At 54.5% G+C, this 22674-nt stretch overlaps 1 protein-coding gene across 1 annotated transcript; it reads right to left on the bottom strand.

The window, feature by feature from the left end:
- Nucleotides 1-17452: 17452 nt before the first annotated feature.
- Nucleotides 17453-22303, bottom strand: BHLHE40 (basic helix-loop-helix family member e40). The gene is given in 6 exon segments (XM_027640662.1): nt 17453-19673; nt 19675-20027; nt 21014-21137; nt 21675-21782; nt 22046-22115; nt 22203-22303. Coding segments are annotated over 6 exon segments (1242 nt in total). The 5' UTR covers nt 22283-22303; the 3' UTR covers nt 17453-19166.
- Nucleotides 22304-22674: the final 371 nt, after the last annotated feature.

Below are 22674 nucleotides of genomic sequence, written 5' to 3'. Positions count from 1 at the left end.
GCCCCCTGGCGGCCCCGCGCCACGGGAGGACCGCGGGGGCGGGGCCGCCATGGCGGCCGTGAGGGGGGCGGGAGCTGCGGCCGCCCCAGCACCGCATCGGGCAGGCGTGCCAGGGGGTCCGTCCGCACCCCGCGGAATCACGGCATCATCATCATCATGGCTGGGCTTCGCGAACGAAGATTTGAGGATCACAGCATCACTGAGGTCAGAAAAGACCTCCGAGATCATCGAGCTCAAGCGATGACCGAACACCACTTTGTCAACCAGACCATGGCACTAAGTGCCACGTCCACTCTTTCCCTGAACAGGAGTGGTGATTCCACCACCTCCCAGTCCATTCCAGTGTCTAATCACCCTTTGTGTGAGGAGATTCTTCTTCATGTCCAACCTGAACCTCCCCTGTGCAATTTAAGACAATGATCTCTCGTCCTCAGCCCACCATCATGGACAGGGGTGGGTGAAGGGGTATGAACTCACACCCCACACCACCACAGCATCATTAAGGTTGGAAAAGACTTCCAAGACAATCGAGTCCACCCTGTGCCCCATCCCCACCTTGTCACCCAGCCCAGAGCACTGAGTGCCACGTCCAGTCCTTACTTGGGCACCTCCAGGGATGGTGACTCCACCACCTCCCTGGGCAGCCCCTGCCAGTGTCTAATCACCCTTTCTGTGAAGAAATTCCTCCTGATGTCCAACCCAAACCTGCCCAGACTGTGTCCTCCATCGTGGGCATGTGAAGGAGGTGTCTGATGACACCCTCACCCCCACCATCACAGTGGGTGCTGTGAGGGGGAGTCTCGTCCCCTCAGGGCTGCTCCAATTCAGAGACGCCCACAAACCCAATCCTGTCTTGCAGAGGCCTAGGGATTAAAAAATATCAACCATAATATTTCCAATTATTTGCTGAGTGTTTTTAAAGCAAGTGCAATACAAAACTTTTTGTGTGCTCATAGAACTGCCAGAACTGAAGGGAAAGCCCATTTAACCTCGTTATTCCCAGTTATTCTCACATAACCAGATGTTCTCTAGAAGTTCCTACCAGGAATCCGTGCATTTTGCATGGACCTTTTTAGGTGATTTACCAAGGATCCTGCTGCTGCACTGGTCAGGTCACTGTAACTGGTTAATTCCCAGCCACATTATGCCCAAATTTACAAATCGTGCTGCTCCAGCTCTCTGGGGAATTACACACTGGTTTGTGCAGTGAGGGCCCAGGCAGGAGGGACACAAGCTGAGCAAATGGAGGTGGAACTGAAAAAACATGAGAAGTCTACAGGATACCCAAAGAATATTTTCCATTCACTTGAAGCACAGTCTTTTTCTTCAGGATTTCTTATCATGTTGCAGTAAAACTTTCATTACTCAAATTAAGAGCTATGAATGGATATTAAACAGGATTTTTTTGGTTGCCAGTGGGTTGGGAAACAGCTATTGTTTTGCACTGGTTCTCAAATTATTTTACAACTATTAAAGAGCTAAGATAATGCGTGAAGAATGGAGTGGGCTACCTAGATACGGACATCCCAGCTCCAAGTGGGGTGGGAGAAGAAAGTCAAATAGTTTTATGGAGGCTGAATAATGAAGAGAGAGGGGCCAAGCAGCTCAGATGGTACAGAAAAACACCCAGGGAGGCAGTAGCATTGGCACCTGGGAATTTTGGGTTGTTTGGTATTACTTACATTTGCAGAAACCAGCAAATACAGCACCAGGTATAACCCAGAGCCAGCTGATGCTAATAGGCCTTTCCCTTTCTTTTTTCCAGAGGAATGCTACAACTTAGCTATCCTAGCCCCTGGTTAACAAAAATCCCATGCAGGAACTGCTTTTAAAGACAGGCAGACTTTAAAATAGATATTTTAAAGATATTATGATATTATTTATTTATATGAGAAATTATATATTTATTTATCTGATAATGTTATTTATTTTATCTTTAGAGTATAAATTTTAAAGACATTATGTATGCAGCTGGCAGACACCTTTCTCATCCAGGATGGAGGGAGAGCAGCAGCACCTGCAGCTGATGAATTTGGGGAAGCCAAGCACAGTGTGCACACCCCTCCCGACATTCCATGCTGTTTCTGGGACACTTGCAAAGGCTTCTCCTTCTCCATCGCTGCCAGAAGGAAATTGTCTAAATCACACAGAAAAAAGGTTATTTCTCTGAGCCAGAAAAATGGGTGATATAAATTTCCTCTTCAGTGAAACAGGCGTAAAAAAGCAACTAGAATGGGATGGGTATAAGAACACCAGGACTGCACACTGGGGCATGACAGTCTGGAGGATGTGAATCCACATCCCGAGGATCCCCTGTGCCCAGACTGGCCCTGGATCCCCCTGGCAGCTCCCTGGCCTTGGGAGAGCTGCACTAATTGGTTCTCCCTGCAGGGCCTTAGGCGGGAGGAATGGCAAGTGCTGCACGCAGAAAATAAAGCCCGTTCCCGCCCCTCTCTGGCTGACAGCATGCTGGGAAGGCGCTGCCTTCAAATGCCATGGCTCTGCCCCGCTGAAATTAGAAATTCCCAGCTTCCCAGTGGCAGGGAAGGCGGCTGTGCATGTGCTTTTCCACCCCAAAGCACGCCTTTCCTTTGTATCCATAAAAAGCCAACTAATATACTCCTTCCAATTAAGCTGTGATATGAACTGCACTTTGAAAGTTCTTAATCCATTCTCTGGTTCGTTAACTCGGAAAATTTCATCCCCATGGTTAGCCCTATCAGAGAGGATGGAATGCCTGGCACCAATTAGTTCTAATAACGAGCTAAATTGTGCACAGATTTCGGAGTCTGTCATTAGTATGAGAAAATGGGACAGCTCCTTTCAGAATAGAGGATCTTACTGGGCGTTCCTTTAATTTGTCTTTGGCGAACAACTCCTCCTGCAGACAAAGAAACTAATTGATTTGATGAGTTACAGACGCCTGCTGGGTGGCACCCCCCTGCTGCCGAGCGAGGAGCCACAGCCAAAAAATAGTGTCAACATTACTCTGAGATGTTGCTTTCCTGCTTGCTCACGTTCCTGTTCTGTTGCTTTAAGGAGTGTCCTGTTTGTGCCGCCAGTTCGGTCAGACACTGATTTTCTTTCAGGAGTTGAACTGGAAATTTGTAAAATAAAGAGACTGTGGGTGCCTCCCAGGCCAGGAGGCTCCCTTGTCGAGGGAGGGAGGAGCTCTTGGATTTGGGGAAGCTGAGAAGCTGTGAGGACAAACCGGAGCCTTGCTGGGGGCTGCTTCTAGCTCCTCTTTTTCAAGGCCCACTTAAAATATTCTCAAAAGAAACAAAGGTAGATGATAGTGGCTGTGAGATACGTGTCATCCTTCTCTTACGAACACACAAAGGAAAGGGTAAAAGATTAGTGGTCACTTCTGAAGAGATGGACATTAAATAATTGATGGTTCCTAAACCTACCACAGCCTGTAATACAGTATCTTCACGTCATTTTACTCAGAATTTTTGGTCCTGCCACAGTATAAATACTCACTAAATAACCTGAAGGAGCAAAGGAAGGATTTCACTGTGTCTTCTTCATTGCTCTCCTGAAAAAAAATTAAAGTGTCTGTTGTGCTGTTAGTGCTTGAGCTAAACCAGAAATATCCCTTTGCCTCTAAGAAGGAGACATGCCATGAAAACTAAAAGATAACTTATTTCCTCAGAGATGTTTGCATGCTGCCAGCATGCCCTAAAGTCCTGCCTCTTTTCTGCAGCCTAGGACAGCACCAAGTCTTTACCACAGTGGAGAGCAGAGGCAGAGAAGGGGAGGGAGGTGTCCGTGAGGGCAGCCCAGCCCTGCTTCCCCAGGGACGTGAGGCGGGCAGCAGCGTGACTCCTGACGCGAGCACACGGATCTCATTTCCCGGTGTCATGGGATCACGGGGTGACAGAACGGTTTGGGTGTAAGTCAGAGGGGGGCCTGCTTGAACCCTGGGTTTCCATATCTCTGAGAGTGCTGCCTGCAGGTGAACCCAGGTGAAAATCCTCATCTCGTGCCACTGAGGCAACCTGGTGTCGGGTTCCTCGGGAGGCATCACCTTTCATGCACCTCCTTTACCTTCGAGCAGCGTAGCAGCCTGGAAACGTGGCAGCTCCTCAGTTGGCAAGCTGTGGATTGTCTGTCACTGCCAGGGAAAATATAAATGATCGCAGGCACTTTAGCATTTCGATTTCCTAGATGCTGGCAGACACTCCGCAGCGTGAGCTGCTGCATGCAAGTGATGACCTTCAGGAATGCTGGCGTCTCCCAGTGGCGAAGCAGCAGGAGCGTGAATCAGCAGAAGGGAGCAGGGAAAAAAAAAAAGATGGTTAAAAAGGAGCCTGCTGTTTGCAGTAAGTTTAAAAAAATTTCCTCCTGGTCCTCCAGTCAGATTTATTAGCAGCGACCTTGGCACTTGCAGAGCCCCCTGCGCAAAAGCCAGGCCCATGCTTGCAGATTTATTGCACAGTCGGGGCCTTCGCCAGCCCAGTCACCACATTTCACCCTTGCTGTAATTTAGATTTAAAATCCAAAAGGAAACAAACCCATTCTTCCAGTCTAAGCACAAACAGCCTCCAAGTGAGGCTCTGAAAGATGAGGGCAGAGCCCTGGGCTGTGTGCAGGCATCTGTAGGACCAGAGGAAGCAGCACCACAGGGGAATCCAGAGCAGGGACTTCTCAGGAGTCCTTGGTTAGGCTGAGCCATGAGCCACCCACCCAGGGAGCACGTGAGGGGCGAGGAGAGACATTTTCTCCAGCCTCTGGTTTGAAGTAGAGCTCCCTACCAGCTGCTTGGCAAGAACCAGACAACCCCTTCCTGGCAAATGCCACTGCCTGTGGTTGCCATAAGTGTTTCAGTACCCCCCCAGTGTGTTTTGCACCTCATGCCCATCAGCTGTGGCCCCTGGGCACCACCTGGGCTACAAAGCCTCTCTGAACCCAGTGTCAAAGCACCGCTTTGTCTGTGCAATTCTGTTTAGTAACAGTTGTGATTCTCTGCCAGCTGTAAGACCCTGCCACATCGTCAGGACCTGCCTGACCACACTGTCAGGTGCTGCCCCTGCCCCACTCGCCCGTTCCCATGATGGGGAGTGGGATTGTGCCTGGCACAAAAGCAACGTGGTCCCAATTTCTGCACGGGGTCTGGCTGTCCCCAGCAAGAGCCCTCTCAGCACGGCCAGCAGCGGATGAAGCCCCAGTACAGCCCAGGCTGGCTGCCGCGATGTCCCTTCTGGGTCCCGGGGACCCCCGGGCCTCACTTGTGTTCTTTGCGCATTTATTCCCGCTTTTTCTCCGCGGCCACCGGGTGCTCTGCTGCCTTTGCTTGGATTTTCCAGCAGAGGGGGATGCAGCCTCACCGAAACCGTCCTTGCCCAAAGCCTTCGAAGATGCCTTCGCCTTCATCCTCACCCAGGACCTCCCCTGACCTGGCAGCGCCCGCACCCACACCTCAGCCCTCCCCGGGCACATGGGCACCGCGGGGGCCAGAAAATCTCGCTTTGAATTGCACAGAATAAATCCAAAGCAGGGGATTTGATCAGTGCTGAGCTGTTCACGAGACACAAACAAACACGAAGAACACATCAGCCCCAGCCTGCCCAGTGGGACCATCTTTGGGGCTTTGTCCCCAGTGTTGTCACAGACAAGGGGAGAGAGAACCCTGAGAACTGGGTGGCCCTTTGAAATGAGGGAGAGAGAGGGCTGCAGACCAGGTGCTGTGAAGTGAAGCACAGGGAGTTTTCGCTCAGGTATCACTGATGCCCACGCTCCTGCCTTGTGGGGAGGGAGCATCCAACTTGCTCCAGGTGTGAGGGGCAAGTCCCAGGTGATGCTTTTGCCTTTAGTGGAGGAAGAAGCAACACATCTACAGGTACAAACAACCTCCCATGAACCCAGTCAGTTGAGCTGCACTGATTTACTCAACTTGTTGCCTCAGCACTTGGTAGGAGCCCCGAACCAAGCAGGGGGAACTTCATGTATGTCGATGCTGAAACCACTTCTTGCTCAGGAGCAGAAGGGAGCACCCAGCCCACTCTGCAGTCTCTCTTGCATTGGATTTTGGGTGCTCTGGTGTCTGTATTGTCCTTTGTCATCTCCTCTGGAAGTCATGTTCCATTTCACAGAGCAGGACTGTCTCAGGGAGCTGGGCACCTCGCACGCTGTCATGTCAGAGAGCTGCACTTCAAGGCTATTTCCTATCAAAAGCTCCTTCTTCCAGCCACCCAGTTATTTTCTCCTTGGCTAAATCATCTGAAAATAGTCCGCAGCCATCCTAGTTCTTCCTGCTTTGTATGCATGAGCAGGAAAGAGAATTTAGGATTTTGCTGTAATGCCATACACAAAAGCCTGCTGGAGTGCATCACTTTGATTAGCTCTTATTCTACAACCAAGAAAACAGAAAAGAATAAAAATAAGGGAGAGCCCAGCATGTGGCTGCTGTCTCTTGCTGCTTCAAGGCTGCTCGGAAAATCTGCCTGGTTGCTCAGGGCCCTCATCAGTGGCATATTTGTGCATATTCCAATAATTGGTCGTTTTTTATCCTCTTAATAATGAGAGAAAGAAGGGCAGGAACACTGTAATGATTTGCTCACTAGCGCATCCCAAAACTTTGACTCTGGCAATAAACCAGCCCCATGCCTGACCCCGAGGCCTCCCCTTTGCTCGGTCACTTACTGCAGGCAGGTGACCCCTCTGACACCTCAGCACTCCACAGAGGGCACAGCAAAGCTTCCCAACTGCAAACAAGGCATCCCAGCTTGTGGAAGTCCGGGATGGAAAAATTTGATTTAGATCTGGGAATTAAATTAGCAAAAGGGATGAAAAAGAAGAAAAATACCTCACATCCAAGCACACATCTTTGGCAGAATCCAAGGCTGGAAAAAAGTGTTGGGCTGTGAATTTTGCAGACAGCTCTGATGTGTGATGGAATGGACCGAACTCCTTGTTCTAAACTGCCTGAACTTTGAGGATTTGATGCAGATCCAGATTTTAAATTTCCATTGGGGCCTTTCTCATTAAAACCAGAAGCAGAAGGATCTCATTTCCCTGCAGAGGCTGTACCAGATATTAACCTGTCCCCTCTTCCTCTGTGCACTGGCCCCCTCCTGTTTATCCTCTCAGTTTTTGTGAGTCTTTGTCACAAGGCACTGACAAACCAAGTGGTCCTGGTTCTCCTCAGACACAAAACACTGCAGTTCTGAAAAACTGGGCTACAGAATTCAGTGCAAGTCTCTGCATATGGATTTTTTAAATAAACCTAATCCAAATAAAGCTCATCCGAAGCTGTGGGCATTCAAATCATGTCTAAAAACACAAGAAGAGAGCAGAGACAGAATGTGACCGATGCTTCCCTGCTTCCCACCCAGCCAGGCGAGCACCAGTCATGAGACTCACACAGCTTAAATCCCACTGTTACACTTTCCCACCAGACAAATCCTACTTTATTAAACCAAAGTGCAAGGGAATTAGCAAAACCGCCTGTTTCCTTCACACTATAGTATATATAAGCAACCTAATCCATACGCCAAAGCTCCCACCGCTCTTAAAACCCCTCAGCTGGGAATTCCCGTCAGCAGCTCGCAGTCTCCCTCCTGTCAGCTCGGGATTACCTTTCCCTAACAGGGCACGGGAAGGAGAAAAACACGTGGGCACCTGCCAAATTCATCCCTGCGGCTCTGCTTCCTCGGTGACCCCCGGCTGAGGGAGAACTGCGGGGATGAGCGCTGGGGCAAGGGGCGCACACCAGACTAATTAGTGCTCGGCTTTGCTCATTAAAGAGGCTCCTTTGGCTGACCTGACCAAATGCTTCCCACTGTTTCGGTCTGTCCCACGGCTGCTGGGTCTGCTCAGCGGCCCGGGAGGAGGGGGATTGATGAGCCAGGGAGGGATGTCCATCCCCTGCCTGCCCTGCCCGTCACCCCGCCTGGCAGGGGCAGCCCAAAACTCTGCCGAGAGAGAAAGGAAGTGCGAGTCAGTGCGAGGCCCGGTGTTTCATTTACATGAGATAAGCGCCTTCATGTAGCAACTCGAAATCAAGGGTAATTGGCGGGGTTGGGAGGACGGTGTCTTTTGTTACACAGGGCGTAATGGGCCTCTTCGGAGGGAGCAGGAACCAGCCCTCCCGCGAGCGAATATTGCAGCCTGGAATAGTGATGTGCTACATCCTATTTCTCAGGAGGGAGGAAGGAAGGAAGGACACGTGAAAAGAAAATAGCAGTAAATGATCCCACTTCATCATTTTTTTTCCTGTAACCCTTCTGGCCTTACAAACAGGAACTTCATTTTAAACTAAAAATAAAGCATGATGCCTCTGTCGCAGTTGTGGTGGGTGTTCCCGAGGGCGCCGCTGGGCTCAGCCCGTTCCATATGCAGCCTGGGCAAGGCACGCTAGGAAAGTGCCTCCCTTTGCATTTGCTATATTTACATATCATCAGTTATCGGGAGAACAGGATGTCCCAGGGGATCTGAAATAGGATATACCACACTCCAGCTCCTGGTCAGTTCAGCCACGGGCCAGGCCCGTAGGACTGATCCTGGTCGCCTGTCAGCCCCTGGCTCCGGGACTGCCGGCAGTGCCCAGCAGGTGTTATCCATCCCCATTCCTGGCTGGCACACAGGCACAGCGGCTGCGGCATCCCCAGCCTTCCTTCCTCAGACACGTGTGGCTGAGGCAGAGCAGAGCTGGGGAGGGGTGGAAAGCTCCTATTTCTCTTTCTGCCACACCTTTTTTTTTTTTTTTTTTTTTTTGCGAGGGCAGGGGAGATTTGTTCTGCCTTCAACAAAATCAGGTCTGTATTCTCCTCTACAGGTAGTTTTTCATAGTAAACCCCCAGCAGCCATCAGGAGCCTTTCAGTACAGGGTGATGGGAGCACAGCAAGGCATTTCCCAGGCAGGAATGCCAGGGCAGGAGCAGAACCCCAGCACAGCTTCTCACAGGCCCTTGGAGGGTCTCACAGGGGTACAATGAGCAGAGCTGGAGAGGGTGGGTAGGCAGATGAGGGGTGGATACCCCATTCTCTGCTGGAGGGGTGACACCCGGGACAGCAGCCCCTGCAAGGCACGAGCTGTCCTGTTGGAAGCACGCTGGGTGCCCTGCCTGCCTCACCACCTTGGATTTAAATGCCTTTCTCACACGCTGGGCGTAGCTGCCAAGTATTGTGCCTTCAGTACATCACTCCACCTTGATTTCAAACCACTTCAGCTTGTGTTTGGGAGTGGTTTCCAAGCATTCAGCTCACCCATATCTTATCCACACTGGTTTCCTTTATGAGCTGCACCCACCACAGGTCCAGAGCTTTAAATGCAAACCCAAACAAATATGTGGTAGCGCTTCCCATTCCCACTGGACTGGCCTGGAGTGGGAGTGCAATGAGTCAGGAGTACCATAAAGGAAAGTGAAATAGATCCACCCTGAGCAGATGATAGGATCAGGACAGATTAGTAGCCTTGGATCAGATTCAAGGGTCAGCATAAATCTTTAATCTTTGCAAAGTCCTCGAGCCTCCCTCCCCTCACTGTCTCACATGCACACACACCAGGCATGACTAAACAGCTCTCTGCGGGGATGGCAGACGCTTCAGAAACTCCCGGCTGGTTTTGGTTTGCAAAATAAAACAATAAAGCTGCTCTCTGCTCTGTGAACCTGAGAACTTCCCTAGGCAGGCAGGTCACCACTGGATGCTGTGGGTGCTGCCCTGTCACACCATGGCCACGGGGGCTGTGCCCACAGGGCCCCTCCAGCCTGCCCTGATCCCACAGTCAGGCTGCAACACACTCAGCTGCTTAATGCATCAGGGAGAGCCAAGTGCAATCCCCACGCTGGGCCTGATCAGGTCCCGACTGCATGATCTGCCAGGACGTCATTACTTATTATTCCTCTCTATTTGCTCCCCACTGGCGCTGTGCTCAGTGGCCATAATCTGGATAGTTCCCAGGCTTCACGTGGAGCTGCAAGTGGTTCACTGAGGGAAATGCCAGGCTGCCCTGGGGGCTGTCCCATGGGGATGCTCTGTGGGCACTGGAGGGGCTGGAGGAGTGGTGGGTACCAGCTTTGCACCCAGCTGATGCGCTAAGGGAAAAGAAAGGAAAAAGAAATATAGCAAAAAGCCCTGGCCTAGTTTTTGTTAGTTTTTGTTTCACTGTGCTGGGCTCAGGCTTGAAGGATGTGGTTTGGTGGTCAGCACATAAGACAGCAAATGAAAAAAAAATCCTTTGATTAAATCCAGATCAGGTCTATGCAAGCTCCTCCTACAGCCATCGGGAAATCACAGGAGGGAAAACCCTGCCCACAGTTGCTGCCTGTGGCTGGGCACCACAGGATGTGACCCAGGTCCCGTGGACGCCCTGTCCTGCTCTGTGGGGGACTTTGTCCCACGGAGCGAGGCGTCCCATCCTGGCACCAGGAGCACTCATTCCCCACGGGGGCTCCAGGACATCTATCTCACTGTGCATTAGGCTCCATCTCAAGCTTTCTTGATAGATTTATAACAATTCAAGTCACTCTCACCACTGCTCTGTGCACAAAGGGCCAGGCGAGTTCTGTATAAGTGAATATTTATATATTCCCATAAACATTTTTAATGGGAAATTGCCTAATATGCCTTATTAGAGGGAAAGCACGAGCAGCTGGCCGGGGGCGCCTGGCAGAGCTGCTGATGGTGAATGTGCTGTTGCTGCTGCACCTCACAGCTCTAATTGTTTCAGGAATCCTTTGACTCATGTTCTGAGCAGCTCCAGGATCTGCACGAAGATCTGTCTTGTCAGTCTCCTTAAAAACACCTTTGCCTCGCTCCTGGGTTCAAAAAGCTCGTGCTGCAAATGCCTCCTGACCTCAAGTGCCCAGGGTGCTTGCCCGAGTCGGCTGCAGCTGGAAAACCCCTGTGCAGTCCTGCCTCACCCGCACAGGGCAGCTGGGCCTGGCTCTGCCACAGCAGGTGCCCAGCTGCTGCAGGCCCTGGGGACAAGGACCTGCCATCAGCCACCCCTCACCCCGGGCAAGGTCCTGCCAGGGCCTGGCTACCCCCCCAACCTGCCCGTTCTGTCCTCCTGGCTGAGCTCTGTGTGCTTTCCCAGGGCTGCACAGACAGTGAACCCCTGACACTCTCTGCAGCACAGGGAAGCTGTCCCTGCACTCACGAGCTCCACTGAGGAGTCGGGGCAGGGACCACGCAAGTCCTGGGCTCCCCCTGGGAACCGGGGATGTCACCGAGCACTGCAGTGCCAGCCTGCTCTGTTACTATGGGGACGAGCACTGCAGGGACAGCAGGAATAAATGTACAAAAATCCCCGGCAGCCTCGCTCCCAGGGCGGCAGTGGGGATCACCAGGGTGCCATGACCTGCCCTCCCTCCCCACCCCTTTCGACACCGGGCTCCTTCCTATCTCGCCCGATCTGCGAGGCTGACAGCTCAGAGCTTACACACAGCTGTGGTTACGCTGGCCCGGAAACGCCTCACGGCCGAGGCGGCGTGCCCGCTGCCCTGCCCCGCGGGATGGGCACCCGCCTGCCCCGGGAGCATCCCTCGGGAGCACCAGGGGCCTCGTGCTGGGGCACAGCACAGAGGCAGCGCAGGGTCTGTGCTCCCCACCAGCTCAGGCTTTGCCGTGGCCGTGTCAGCACGGGATGCAAAGCACCCATGGGAGCAGAGCGAGTCAGGCGTCTCACACTCACTCCTTATTCACTGGGCTACGTGAGCCACTGGCAGAGGCTGAATTCCCCTGACCTTTGGACACTCATTTAAACCATGGAAAGGGTGACAGGCGGGCAGGGAAAACAGGCAACAGCCTGGCGAGATGGCAGCGGGTGCTGCTGTTGGAGCCTCCACCCCGGGCTGGTCCCTGAGCTGGGGGTGTCCATCCCCCCAGAGCCTTCCAGCACCCGGTGTACTCATGAGACAGCTCGTGAGACAGCTGTGTGCTGGTGGTCCCATACCTGCTCCTCCTGGAGAAAGCCACTGCTCCGATGGGAATGGGCCTGCAGAGGGATCAGGACCAGCTGTGCTGCCCGGAGGAGCCGCTGCTCGGTGAGGCTGGTGACAGCTTTCTCGAGGGCATCGTCTTAGAAAGCATCTCTTGGGAGGCCTGGTGATTCAAGGGGAAAGCTCTGCAACACTCATTCTGGGAAGTTTCCATTTGAATTGCTGCAAAGAGCAGTTTTTCCATGATAAACAGATTGCTTCAGTTCCCCAGCAGCACTGGGGGGGTCACCACCGCCCCCTCCCTCCACGGCCCTTCCTGCACGGGGCCCTGAGTCATCCTCCAGCCCCAGGCTGGGCCGCGGGGCCGCTGCAGTGGGGCTGGGGCAGCAGGGCCCGGTGGGGTGGGCGATGCCCTGTGCTCCCAGCAGCCTCCCACACCACAGGGGAATTCAGCCCCAGAGCAGCCGGCACCACTTTGAGGTCAAACGTTTGTCTGAAATCAAGAACCAGAGAAAACCCCTCCCCAGCCACCTCCCAACCAGCATGTGCAGAGCCAGGGCCCCTCTGAGAGTCCTGGGCTGGGATTGGGCTTCTTCATTCCTGAATGGGACTCTGACACTGGTGGGTCAAACACTTTGTGCACGCAGTGCTTATGGGAACCCTCCCTCCTGCCAGCCACGTCCTCATGCCACCAGGTGCTCTGGATCAAGGGGGGCTGCCCAGCACCCCACATTTCACTGCACCCCCAGAGCAGCACCCCAGGCTTGGCTGACCTTTGGGAGCAAACGCCACCCATCTCCTCCCTGGGTTGACACCAAAACCAGGTCGGGGGCTTTGTGTCCCTGCCAGCTCCAAGGCAAACATCTAAGCAGTAGAGATCAGCAAGGGAGAGGAATCCCACTCCCTGTGCCTCTCTAATCCTGGAATAATGCATCCCGTGAAGTGCAGGCTGGATCCGGTCCAGCAGTCACGGAAGGCAGTGACAGACCTCCCACTGCTTTCAATGGGAGCAGAGCGAGCTGGGGTTTAATCAGCGTGGTACCAGCAGCATTAGCTCGTCAGCCTGAGCGCTCCTGAATACATTAGAATGAGTTGCCTATGCCCATAGGTCACATTTCATCTCAAATCACACCAATTTCACAACACACGCACTAATTCCATGTGATAATCATCAGCAACCACTTCCACTGGGGATGAAGCGTTGCCCTGCTGTGCCCCGATCGATAGCTGGAGTCAAAGCCTGCCAGCAGGTCCCATGGCAGTGGGAGGAGGGCACTGGGAAAGGCCCCCAACATGGCCATAACCTTATTAATGATTCGGCATCCAGAATAGAAATAAGAGTTAAATCTTCCCTAAGCTGCTCAGCCCCACACTGGTGTTGGATACATCCTCAGGCAGCAGCACAAACACGAGCTCCGTGCACACCCCGTGACAGGGATAAGCAATATTTCAGCCCTAATAGTTTGCATATTCATCAGGACTTTCAAAGCAGAATAGATCTCGGCCTTTCCTTCAGCTGCCACTGCAAGGAGGTGACTGAGGAGCAGCACCAGAGGAGGGAATGCCACTGTACTTCCAGCAGCACCAGGGGCTGAAGGAAGGATAGAGCTGTACAGCAGAGAAAAGCTAATTATTCCTCTCGTGTGACAGCTCAGGCAACCACAGACTGCAGCCACCATTCCTCGGCCGGAGCTGTTGTTAAGGAAACAATAAACTGGGATCCCATCCTGGGTACTGGAATAATGAGCAGAGGTCAGGAGAGCAGGTAAAATGGACCTCTGGGGACAAGCCCAAGGCTCAGTGGCCAACACAGCTCTGCCTCCTCAGCATTTTTGCCCTCACAGATGGACGTGGGCAGTGCTGAGATGGCCGAGGGTCCAACACCCCCAGCAAACACCCACCTGCCTGAGCCAGACCCGGCCTGAGCACTGGGCAGGGCTGCAGCCCCACGAGGGGGGAGAGTTGGGTGCCAGGAACAACCAGCCCAGGACAAACCCCACCCAGGCCCCGCCGTCCCATGGGCAGCAGCACACACAAGAGGAGATGGGGATCTGCCTTTTATCTCCAGGCGTTCCCTCAGCTGTGTGGTGTTACCCAGCCTGCCCCCTTTGCAGTTTTTAACTTGACACATGTGGTGAAAAACCCTTCCCTGGCAGAGCTTTCCCATTTGGCCATTTCCAAAGGCACTGGGTGTAATGGCAATAACTGACTCCATGATGTGATGTGCCCGGGGCAAAAACACACCTGGGGGAAAGAGGAATGTCTAAGAAATAAATTATTCCAAAATAGGTAGAAATGTCAGCCTTCATTTCCAACCCCAGCACAGCACATGGTGCCCTGGGAGCGTGGGCATGAGAGCTCCATTGTTCCCAGTATTCCCAGTGGTGCAGAGGTGCTGCTTGCCCAGGGCCAGTAACGGAGTAGTCAATGAAGGGGCCAATTAGCAGCTCTCACCTGGCACCGAGAGGCATTTGGGTAGTTCTCGAAGTTCTCAAGTGCCGTGAACTGCCAGGAGAAGGGCAGTGGGAAAGGTCTGGAACGCAGGGGAGCTGTGAGAGCCACGTCTCCTGGCTCGGGCAGCACGCCGGGAGTCAGGGTTACAGAACATGGACACCCCGTGTCACATACCGGGGTCAGTGTCACCGGCCCCGCGGGCTACGGTTACACCACCTCAGCCCCGCGGAGGAACTGTGCCTGCAGCCCTGTGGAGATCATCCCACCCCTGCCCCTGCAGCCCAGGCATTCCCAACCCTCCCCTTCCACCCCGAGCATCGCACCCAATGTCTAAAGGAAAAAAAAAAAAAAAAAGACTTGCTCAAGACCTGCTGCTTTTTCCACGGTGAAGCAGAAACAGCAATTATCTGGTTCAGTCTGGTGCTGCTGGCCTGGAACATGCCATGACAACGTGTTTCTCGTTTCAAAGCCTCTTTTGTACTAGGACACAGTTCAAGGGATCTTGCAATGCCTGCATTTGTAAACACGCCGCACTTGCAGCTACACGCTCTGCAGATGAAAGCCAAGGCGGAGCACCAGGGCCCTCTCCCTGTGTCACGGCCGGGCACCGGGAGCTCCCCCTGCTCCCCCGCCGCAGCAGGACCTGCTGAATCAGGGCCTCGGCAGCCCCGGGGCTGGGCAACCATGCGTGGCCCTCAAAAGTCATGGCACGTTCAGAAAAATGGAGTCCTGGAAAAGGGGGAGGGGGGGGGAAATCACAGCAAAAAATGTGCGTCACTGCAGATTATTTTAGGCCTTGGTCCATGCATAATGCAAATAAGCAGCTCCCGGGGTACATGCCTGTAAAAACCATCCAGTCCCACAGCACTCGGTTATAGGAGCTTTCCAAACAGGTGGTGAAAAGCTAAAATTATGTGTCTGTGTGTCCTCACCGGGGTTAGGAAAGGCCCTGGCTCCCGGGAAGGCTCTTCCCCTGCCTCCACAGGGCTGGTATGAAACGGGACCGAGACATTAAAAAATTCAGGAGCGTTTCTTTCCTTTTGAGGCAATCCTGGGCTCCCTCTCACCAAACCACGCTCGGCACCCCCACAGCACCCTTTGATCTGCCTGAACCCGCTGCCCCCTCGCACCCGCTCTTCACACACCCCGACTTCATATTTTTGCTTTTTCTAAAAATCGTTGTATCCTCCTCGCCTGACTTCAAGGAGTCGCTTGGGAAGCCCTATTTATGGGTTGAAATGCTGCTGAAAGAGTTATTGCCGTGTTATTCAGCTGTTGTGCCAAGCCTGCATGGGGATCGGGTTTCTGCTGAAAGGGTGCCAGGCACGTCTTTTTCCAGGAACCAGCAGCCGTATTTAGCCTCCGGCTGCACATGAAAGACTGCAGTCGGAAACGTGACATTGTGTCAACATTTGAGGCAGGTCAGAGCTGGGTGAGACCATGAAAACAAGTCCGGGGAACTCTGCACACCCCGCCGGGGCTGCCCGGCGCTGGCGCCGTGCCGGGGGTCGCCCCTCCATCGCCCTCCTCCCTGGATGCCCCCTTGGCTCCGGGATGCAGCGCCGGGCTCTGCCCGCGGCGGGCGCGCAGGGCAGGGGCTGCTCTGAGTCCCCGCCCGGTGCCACCACAGGGGCAGCCCCTGCCCCACGACGTGGCCGGTGCCTGCCCTGCCCCACAGAACTCACCTGTCCCGCTGGCACCCCTCCAGGGCAGCAGAGAAAATCCCTGGGCCATAATTATCCTTTGCTTCCTGGATAAATGTTCTCTCTTCCACTCTTTTTTTACAATTCTCTCCCCCCCCCCCCCCCCCATAACTGAGGATCTGGGGTTGCTGTGAGTCCTCCCACCATAGGACAAAGTGGGTCAGGAGATGGAGACCAATGGATGGGAGTAAGAGCTGTGGAAAGGAGCCAGAAATGCAGCGGGTCCTGAGGCTGGAGGTGCCCTGTGCTGAGCACCAAATGGGGGTTACTCCAGTTGCCTTCAGTGAGATCAATATTTAGGCCTAATTAAAACAAACACAGCATGAACGTCAGGAAGTGTGAAGGCCCCAAACACATTAAGCAGCCCTGCACTTTTTTCTAGTATTATTTAAGCTAACATTTCTTTGAGCTAATTCTAACCACAGTCTAACAGCAGCCTCTGGGTGCCTGCCTCTCTCTGCAGGGTCCCAGAGGTGCTGCAGCCCAGGACTGAGCAATGCCAGACCGGCTGGGCCCTTAAACACTCCCCACGTTTTGTGCTTCATCTGTGAAAATCCAAAATCCCCCCCCGAAGTGCCTTCCATCTTCCATCACTTCTTCCATCTTGTGCCTTCGGGAGAGGTTTGGGATCAACATCTTGTGCAGAGGCCGTACGTGGCTCATACCCCCAGCTCTTGCAGCAGCAGTGAGTGAAGGCACGGGGCTGCTCCACCACCTGCTGAAAGTCCCAAACCAGGGACACCCGGGACATGTGGAGGTAGCAGGGATTGCTCCCAGCCAAGGCAGGACCTTGCACCCCTCAGCCTCAAGGGGCCGGTGGGCACCGTCCTGGCAGTCCTGTGGCAGCTCTGACACAGGCTGAGGGCACTGGTAAAGCAAAACCAGTTTGCAACAAGCCCATTTTCCACCAGGTACTGGGCAAAGCCTGTGGAGACGCCGCATCCTCCACGGCGAGGGGCTGCCTCCTTCCCATGGAGCTCGGGGCCCAGGAGCCAAATGCCAGACACAGGGAGCACAACGTGACATCAGGAGGGAGCAGGAAAGCCAGCCAGGCTCTCCTGGCATCTCCTGAGGGTTGGGAGTGAAAAGAATCCCTGGAGGTGCCAAGGGAGTTAAAATAAATAAATGTCCCTGGTGACAGGGGTAATGGGACCCTGAGCTCCTTCAGGCACCCATGGCAGGGGAGCTGTGGGGGGAGCGAGGAGAGTCCTGCTCCTCCCTGCACCCCAAGATCCTGCTCCTCCCTGCACCCCAAGATCCCCACTCCTGCCTGCACCCCGAGATCCCCACTCCTGCCTGCACCCCGAGATCCTGCTCCCCTCTGCACCATCCCATCGCCATCCACTGCTGGACCAGACCACACGGAATGACCCTGCTCAAACATTTCAAAGCACAGGAGGCAAACCCTTATCTTCCACAGGAAAAGAATTATTTTATTAAGCATTTTTAAACAACTACTTAACATTTACTCAAGATAAAAATATGTACAATATCCCACCTTGAAGGCGACTCTAAAATATAAACACTGTACCTCTCCCGAGAGAAAAACGGAATATTCTTCTCTTCAAAAAAAAAAGACAACCCAGAAACAAGAATACATTCATATTTCTCACTTCTTTATGCTCAAGTAGTTATACAAATAATAAACATCTGAAACGTTTTACCTTTTAATATATTTATATAATATATATATATTTATAACAGGATTTTACAAATAAAGGCAACAACTGTTTACCAAAAAAACCAAAAAAACAACAACAAAATAAACGTTAGAACACAATCTGCAATCAAGCATAGTGCATCTCAACAGCTGGTGCAATGGGAGGGCGACAGGAGGATCCAGACAACAGGGTTCTGGTCACCAGTTCTCAAAACCAGTCAGAAAAAAACCACCAAAGAGCACTGCCTTTTGCAGTGAAGTTTGGGGTTTTTTCCTTAAAAAAAAGGCTAAATGGGAGATGATGTTCCTCTGCAGAGAAAGCCCCTTGCAGTTTAACAGTGTCACCAGCCAACCCCTCTCTCTCTAACACAGGGATGTGAGCCAGGGTTTGCCAAGGAGACCCAGGAATTCAGATGCTCAAACCCCGCCGGGATCGGACTCCTCTGGAAATCCCAGCCTCTTCATTTTCCAAAGGCACTGACAGGGGCACATTCAGCAGGGACTGTGCTGCCCACTCCGGCTGAACTGCTCCCTCTGGCACAGAGCTCCCCCCTGGCCCGGCCGGGAGCAGCTGGGCCGGGAAAACCTGGAGATTCCCGACAGACCCAGTGAGACTGTACAGCAGCAGTGGGAGAGGCCGGAGTCAGGGGCAACAAACCAAGGGATCCATGGGATATTTCCTCCCCAACCCGGCCCAAAGTAGCAGCTCAAGTTACAGGAAGGGGCGCAGGTTAATTGATTTATTAGATGTATGCCATGGAAAGCTCCAAGCAGCAGCTACCTTTTATTTCTGAAAAACAGAGAAACGCATCAGCGAAGGTGTGGAGAGAAACCCGTCTTAGGTCCACCTGACCCTGCATGACCAAGCAGTGACCACTGCCCTGCTCCTCCTGGTGGCACTGCCACCACCACAGTGACCACTGCCCTGCTCCTCCTACACTCCTGGTGGCATTGCCACCACCACCACACCACGCCTGGGGTCACTCAGACACCGGTGACCAGTGGAGCACCCACCAGTCCAGCTGGAACTGGACAGGGAGCCGTTGCCTTGGGAGCTGTTCAGGGAAGTACCGTGTTTCACATCCAGGTATTCTGGATGTGCAGACCCTCAAACCAAGCCTGCCCAATGGAATATTTTTTCACAGCTTTGCAGTACAGTCGCAGCTGACCGAGTCAACTGTTGCTCTGTAGATGTGGAGAGGGAAGAAGGGCAGGGGTAAAGCACAAACCCCTTCTTTTTACTTTTTAATCTTTTGGAAGAAGTTGTGAATCACAGAGCTGGGCACGTCCTTCATCCTTCTCCAAGCTACCTGACAAGTCAGAGAAAAGGGGATTTAGCTTCCTATGTGCAGCGAACCTTGTCCCCACACCTCAGTCCAGCCAATATAGAAAAGGGAAACAGTCTCAAACTAAAAAAAAAAAAGAAAAAAGAAAAAAGAAAAAAACCCAGTCACACTGTGCTTAGTCTTTGGTTTCCAAGTTCAAAGGAGGAATCTGCTTCAAAGCTTGCAGCAGAGCCGAGGAGTCGATGGGGGAATGGGCCGGGACAGGAGAAGGGAGTCTCTGGGGCATCAGCAGAGGGGGGGAGATTTTGTCGGGGCTCATGAAGCCCGTGAGTGCTGCGGCAGAGGCCGGGAGGCTGGGGTACAGCACGGGCACCGAGGCCGGGTACCAGCACTTCTCCAGCATGGGCAGGTAGGCGGTGGCGGACGGCGGGATCAGGTAGAAAGGCAGGCACAGGGGAGGCTGGTGAGCGTGGGGGCCCAGGAAGCTGCTGGAAGAGCCCATCATGTCGCTGCCAAAAGGGCCCTCGTCCTCCGGCGACTCCAGCCTGCTCCTTTTGGCCGGCGGGTCCTCAGTCTCTTGCTTAATAGAGCTTATTCTCTCCTGCACGGCGTACTTGAGGTCGGTATCCTTTTTGAAATAGGGCTGCTCGGGTTTGGAGTCACTTTTCTCCAGCTCCCCCCCCGTACCCGCTGTCCGTGTCCGTGTCGCTGCCGCTCTGCTCCCCGCTGGAGTGAGCGAATGTCCGCTGGATCACGGGCACGCAGTTCTTCCCGTGGCCCTCGCCCGCTGTGCTCAAGGGCACGGGCTTCTCCTTCAGGTCCACCATTTTGGGGGGGATGTCCCCGGCCTTGCGGGCGGCCCCGCCCTGCAGCACCTCGCTGGCCATGCGGTGCAGGTGGCTGACCAGCTGCGACGACTTCAGCTCCTTGCCGTTCTCGTGCTTGGCCAGGTATTGCAGCATTTCCTTGGCACACATCTGGAAACCCGATCGAAACATTTCCTGGCTGGAATCAAGGTTTCTCGATGACAGGTCACCTAAGGGAACATTAACAGAAAGAAATTAAAAATTAACAGCATGCTAAATAGTTCCACTTCCATTTCTGAGGAGGACCGGAGATGATATTGAACCTGGGGTACAGCACAGCCAGAGGGGACTGCGATGGTCAACCTGGACTCCAGGAACAGAAATCCTGGGATTTCTGCAAAAATGGGCATTTTCACTGGAACATCCACCTGTCCACTTTTACATAACAACTTTAAGCTTATTTTTCATTCTGTATTTACTGTAAAATCCACCCTCAACAGGTGCTGGAGGACAGAGCACGGGAGTGAGTCAAGCTGTGCCTTCCCCAGGAACCACCCCTGGGACTGCAGGGTGCACCTCACCCTGCACCTCCGGGCAGGGAGCTCCGGGAGCTGCTCCACCAGCAGCTCCACCAGCCCTGGGCAGCTCCACCACACTCCCTGTGGCTGCTGGGGCAGGGACGGCTCCCCAAAAACTCAGTTTTACTTCATCAGATTCACGTGAGTGCCACATGTGAAAACAGGAGGAGGAAGTACATCTAAAGCTGATAAGCTGAAACACCGAGTCCCTTCTGTGTGCAGAGCACAGGCCAGCTCAGTTATTTAGAAACTTAAAAAAGGTGTGTACAAAAAGCAGATTTGTTTTCAGAGAAAAACACCCAAACAAACCCGACTGGGTTATGTAAAGCTCATGAACACAAACGGGAAGATTCAGATAGCTCTGGAGAGAACCTCACAGCAAACCTGGGCTTTAACTACAACTACTTAAAACCCAATTTGATTGCAAACAACCCCACAGGGCACTGACCGCCGTGAGAAATGCATCTTTTTTTTTTGCAAGAGCTCGTAAGCAAAGCCAGAGAAAATGACAGCGATGAAAGGCCAGAGCTCCTGCCTCCTCCCTGCCCAGGAACGAGGTGTCACAACCGCGTTTCGCAGCCTCCCCAGAGAGAGTCCCTCACACACAGGGGCTCACAGGGCACCACAGGAACACTCACCTGCCTGCAAACCGTTCTGCAGAGCGATGATCTTCTGCTGCTGCTGCTCGATGAGATTGGTCAGTGCCTTCACGTGCTTCAAGGTGAGCTCCAGCACCACAGCCTTCTCCAGGTGACCTAAGGTCTGGGAGCACAGGGACAGGTTGGCGCCTGCTGCAGGGTTGGACATGCAGGCAGCAGCCTGTGGGGCTGCCAGAGCCCTCCCGGGAGCCGAGGGAGGACGGGCACGGTGTGATCCTGAGCAGTGCAGGACTATAACCGACAACATTCCAGGAAATAAGTTAAAAAGCGGGCTCCGGGAAAGGCTCTCACAGAACCCTACGGGTATTTTCGGACCAGCCGCATAGCTCAGGAGAAGGCTTTTATTTATCCGTTCTGCTGCCCCTGCTGGCACCGTGACCTGAGCCCGGGGGAGCCCTGGGGAGCCCGGCCGGGGGCTCCTCTCGCCCGGCAGCGAGGGGGGGTGTCCGGCGGGCAGCTCCCACACTCATAGAGCCACCCGAGGACATCCCTCCGGGGAAAGTTTAGGATGTGCTTACAGCCCGTCCGGGTGTGCAGCATCACGGATCGCAAACAAAACCCACCCCAAACGCGCGGCGAAACGGCAGCAGATCCCCGTCCGTCCCCCGGCCCCGGCGCTCCGCCCGCCGCTCGCACCTACCGTGAGCTTGAGGTGCTCGGGCAGCAGGTCCTTCAGCTGCGCGATGCACTCGTTGATCCTGTCGCGCCTTTTCTTCTCGATCAGCCTGTGCGGCAGCTTGTAGGTCTCCTGCGGGGCCGGGGGCAGCGGGTCAGCGGGGGGAGAGCCCGCACGGCCCCGCTCCCGCTGCTCCTCCCGGCCCGTGTGTCCCGGGAGCGGCCGATTCCCATTCCCGCTGCTCCTCCCGCCCCGCGTGTCCCGGGAGCGGCCGAGCCCCCGCCCCGGGAGCGCTGTCACTGCCACTGCCGGGGCGCGCACTCCCCGATTTACCCCGTTAACCCCCAATTTTACCTTATCACCCCCCAATTTACCCTTTCCCCCCCCCAACTTACCTTGTTGTCCTCGCTCCTCTTCAGCCCCCTCCGGGGCTTGTACACCTGGTACATGTGCGCGAAGTCCAGCCTGCACGGGGGAAAGCAGAGCAGCGCGTTACCCCCGGCCCGGAGCCGCTCCCCCCGCCCGGCCGGACCCCCCGGACCCCCCGCTTACCCCGGCAGGTCCGCGCCGTCCAGGGCGGGCAGTTTGCCGAGGCAGGCGGGCGGGGGCTGCGCGCTGGGGATGCGCTCCATGGCGGGGCGCGGGCGGTGCGGGGCGCGCTCAGGGGCTGCGGGCGATGCTGCTCTCGCTCCTGCTCCTGCTCCTCCTGCTCATGCCGCGCCCGCGCCGCGCGGGCTGAGGAGCGGCGGGGCGGCCGCGGGCCGGGTTAAATGCGGGCGAGTGGGTGGACGGGAGCGACGTGCGGAGCCCTGTGACCGCCGGCACGTCTGGCGGCCCCGGCGCCCCCGCCCCGCCGTCACATGAGCCTCACGTGGCGGCGGCGCGGGGGGAGGCGGGGCCGCCCGGACCGGCCCCCCCGCCCGCACGTGTGTCCCGGCGCGGGGCACCGCCGGTCCCTGTCCCGGTGTCCCCGCCGATCCCGCTCTCCCCTCAGCACCGCCGGTCCCTGTCCCGGTGTCCCCGC

Source organism: Corapipo altera, unplaced genomic scaffold (assembly GCF_003945725.1).
Source record: "Corapipo altera isolate COAL_440 unplaced genomic scaffold, ASM394572v1 55, whole genome shotgun sequence".
Lineage (NCBI taxonomy): Eukaryota > Metazoa > Chordata > Aves > Passeriformes > Pipridae > Corapipo > Corapipo altera.
This window is presented reverse-complemented; position numbering and strand designations above follow the sequence as displayed.